We start from the raw sequence: 3,348 nt of genomic DNA on the forward strand, positions 1-3,348 counted from the left end.
AAATCTGACAAAAAAAAATTAGACAGAAAATGGTTGAATTTTTGTTCCAAGTATCAAGTCAGTGTGGTCAGTGCTTAAAGCTTGCTCCGTGAGTCACCGGGATGTGTTAGCCGGTTCCCGGAGGCGTATTGCCGGGTGGAGAGCGTGAATTGTGGTCAGCAGATGACGATCGTACTTCAGAACACTTCGGAAGGGGCCGCAGCGAGGAGTTGAAATGTTAAAATCTTATTTGTTAACACCCACTTACAATAATCTTTCGACAATTTGTTATTTGAAATATTTCTTGGAAATAGCAACTAAGTTTCCTTTTGGGCTACACTTGACGAACTAGCCGGAGTAAAGAGGAAAAAACATCTCTCTTCTCGCGCTCTAGAGACAGGCTTATGGTTCTGAATGCACATACATCTGTTGAAATGTATACTTTCATACGATGTTTTAGGTTAATTTTTTTTTAATTAACATTCACCATAAAAACAGTTTTCCATTTTCTTCCGTGAACACTTCTTAGATAAGACTGTAGGGTTTTCGGAACGAATATTTGCAATCCTCAAAGTTGGTTTAACAGTTATAACAAAGAAAGTTTACTGAAGCATAGCATTGGTAAGTCTTTTCCGTCTCATCGATCAACAAATCCGTGCGGCTTATTTCCCATAAATATTGGCGGTGAAACTAATCGAGCTGGTGCTGTAGGCTTCGATGATCAGCTGAATCCGGCGCTGTCCGATTCCTCCGGATGCGATGTAGCCCCGGCCGTAGTTGGACGATTGGTTGACAACGACCTGGACGTACGTAACAATCGAGCCCGTTCCACTTTGCGGATAAGTCAGCGCCACCTGGACATCTTGGGGCGAGGACCAGTAGCGGGAGTTCGAGTTGATGGCCACCAGCCGGTCTCCACTTTGCCGAGATCCCGCACTGTAGACGATTTGCTGTAGGGCACCGCGAACCGACGGCCGCCGGGACACGTTCAGTGGTTCTAGCAGCAGATCCGGATTGGCGGCCTTGAAGGCAGCTATGTTCTGAACGACCTGAATCTGGGATTCGACCTGGTTATCTGCACCGATGGCCGCCGACAAACTGGCAACCAGCACCAGTGTTGCTAGTGTGTACAGAGACGTCATTGTGAATTGAATTTGTTCTTTTTAAAACTTTAGAAGACAAATCGAAACTGATGAAAGTAGGTCAATTATTTTCGCTTTTATATCGAAGTATGAAGTACCATGGCCTGGGTTTGAGTGGTTTTTGTTGGTGGATCTTATCTGTGACGATGATGGAACACTCTTTCCAGACATGCTCTCTCAAGTATCTATACAATGAAATTCGTATACACACTGTTAAGGCTAAAGTCATTGAAAGGACATTCTATGACGTTCTATAAAAATCTAATCTTGATTCTAGATACAACTGCTCTTCATTTTTTTTAAATAAATTTTGTTGTTGAGATTGTTGTTGTTTGAAATACTACCATCATGACCATAAAAGTATCTCCTATTACAATGTACTTCACATTTTGCTGACAAATCGTTAAAAGATAACCTTACAACCCGCTTGAGTTTTCATTTTCACCCAGCTGCCATCTCGAATCGCTTCAAAGTTTTTCTTTCATTCATAATTTATGTCAAACTGTCCTCTTTTGTGTTTCCTTTTTCACTAAAGTGTGTTTTCAACACGCATGAGTTTTAATTTTCTAGGTGCTTCAAATTGTTTTTTTCTATCTATTGTCTTCTTAACCTTGATTTTTATCAACCTCGTTTCAAAATTTATTTTCAACTCCCTCGAGTTTCCAAGGTGTCCCTACTTCCTTCACGGTAGGTTTTACTCCACATTTTCCTGACAAATCGTTCTAGGATGATTTTTTAAAATTTCTTTTCAACTGTCCTTACAAGCCACTTCAGTTTTCTTTCTCACCAAGCTGTTCTCTCAATTCGCTTTATGATGTTTTTTCCTGTTCTGTTCTCTTTAAAGTGTTTTTTCAACCTGCTTGATCACCAATGTCTTTTCGACTCGCTTATCGGTGCTTTTTTTCATTTATATCACGCTGTCCTCACAACTCACTTGAATATTTTTCTCTCTCCAAGCAGTCTTCCTTTTTGGCACTTGTGATTTTATTTGAAATAAATTTGTCTGATCCATTTTCTGTTCTTTCTATTTTTCATCCAGAAAAGCATTTTATCACATTTAAAAAAAGCATAACTCACTTTTCGGTTTTTATCATGATTTAATAATTTTAAAACTCCTTGATATTTTTCCAACTATGGGTAAAATATTCTGAGCGTGCATAACTTTGGCGATAGTTGTTTTTAATCGGTTCAATTTTCTCACATTTTGTAACAAACCACCTACCAATGCAATGACTTCCAGCTCAACGAATATGACTCCTTCATTGTTGTTGACGAGAATAAACGAGTAGGTATAGATTACCTAAACTTGTCTAATATAAAATCTCATTTTTTCTCCGTATTTGGTATGAAATGCTCAAAAAGGAATCGCGAGCCAACGAATTTTCATCAAAAAGCTCATCCAATGTGTGCTTGTATAACTTTGTATTAATTTCACATGGGCCATTTATGGATCTTTTGGGTTTTTTCACGTGTATGTACATATGCAGATAATCCACCATGGGTGCACGGATTCACTACAGTTTTGCCAAAGTGTGTGCTCACATACATACATTCTTTAGATATCATAGTTCGATAAACCTAGAATCTTAAAAAAAAAACGTTTATAAGTGGAGATCATCCGAATAGCAGCATTCCAGAAGGGAGGGATCCTACAGGATTTTGCTTCGAAACTAGAATTTTCGGGTTTGTCGCTTCTTCAGTCCCAGCTAAACGCATTTGAATTATATTTTCGCATGCGTTAGTGGCGTGGATTCGGGATTCGCACCAGAAGTTATTGAAGAAACTTAAAATTTAAAAAGGAGGAAAACCTGAATCCTATCTTTCAAAAACTGCATGCCATAAATACCGGCTTCTGGTTTCGGAACAAAATTTAACTCCAAGTGGAGCTTCAACTTTATTGCAAATTCTTTCCTTTGAGCATGGAATGTGTGTTTCTGCCGCTAAAGTTGGATCAGAACTTCAATTTTGCATTGATGTTTTGTTACATTCCATTTGCATATTGAATTAACGGATTCAATATTCCTCTAACTCGTTCTATGTTAGAATATTCAGAGCAATATCGCAAACGAAAGCATGAAAATACAAGAAGGAAAAAACATTAGCAAACTTTATTTGAAGGATAATACTGCCGTTGGAAGCATAATTGTCACATGTTACAAAAAGGCAAAGCGAGAAAAACGCAATCAAAGTTTCACAAAAACACTTCGCTGTTATCGCACAGTTTCGC

At 38.5% G+C, this 3,348-nt stretch overlaps 1 protein-coding gene across 1 annotated transcript; it reads right to left on the bottom strand.

Moving 5' to 3' along the window:
* Window positions 1–557: 557 nt before the first annotated feature.
* Window positions 558–1,182, bottom strand: LOC129759060 (uncharacterized). The gene has a single exon (XM_055756514.1). The coding sequence runs from the start codon at window positions 1,119–1,121 to the stop codon at window positions 642–644; it is 480 nt and encodes a 159-aa protein (XP_055612489.1). The 5' UTR covers window positions 1,122–1,182; the 3' UTR covers window positions 558–641.
* Window positions 1,183–3,348: the final 2,166 nt, after the last annotated feature.

Source organism: Uranotaenia lowii, chromosome 1, assembly GCF_029784155.1.
Source record: "Uranotaenia lowii strain MFRU-FL chromosome 1, ASM2978415v1, whole genome shotgun sequence".
Taxonomy (NCBI): Eukaryota; Metazoa; Arthropoda; class Insecta; order Diptera; family Culicidae; genus Uranotaenia; species Uranotaenia lowii.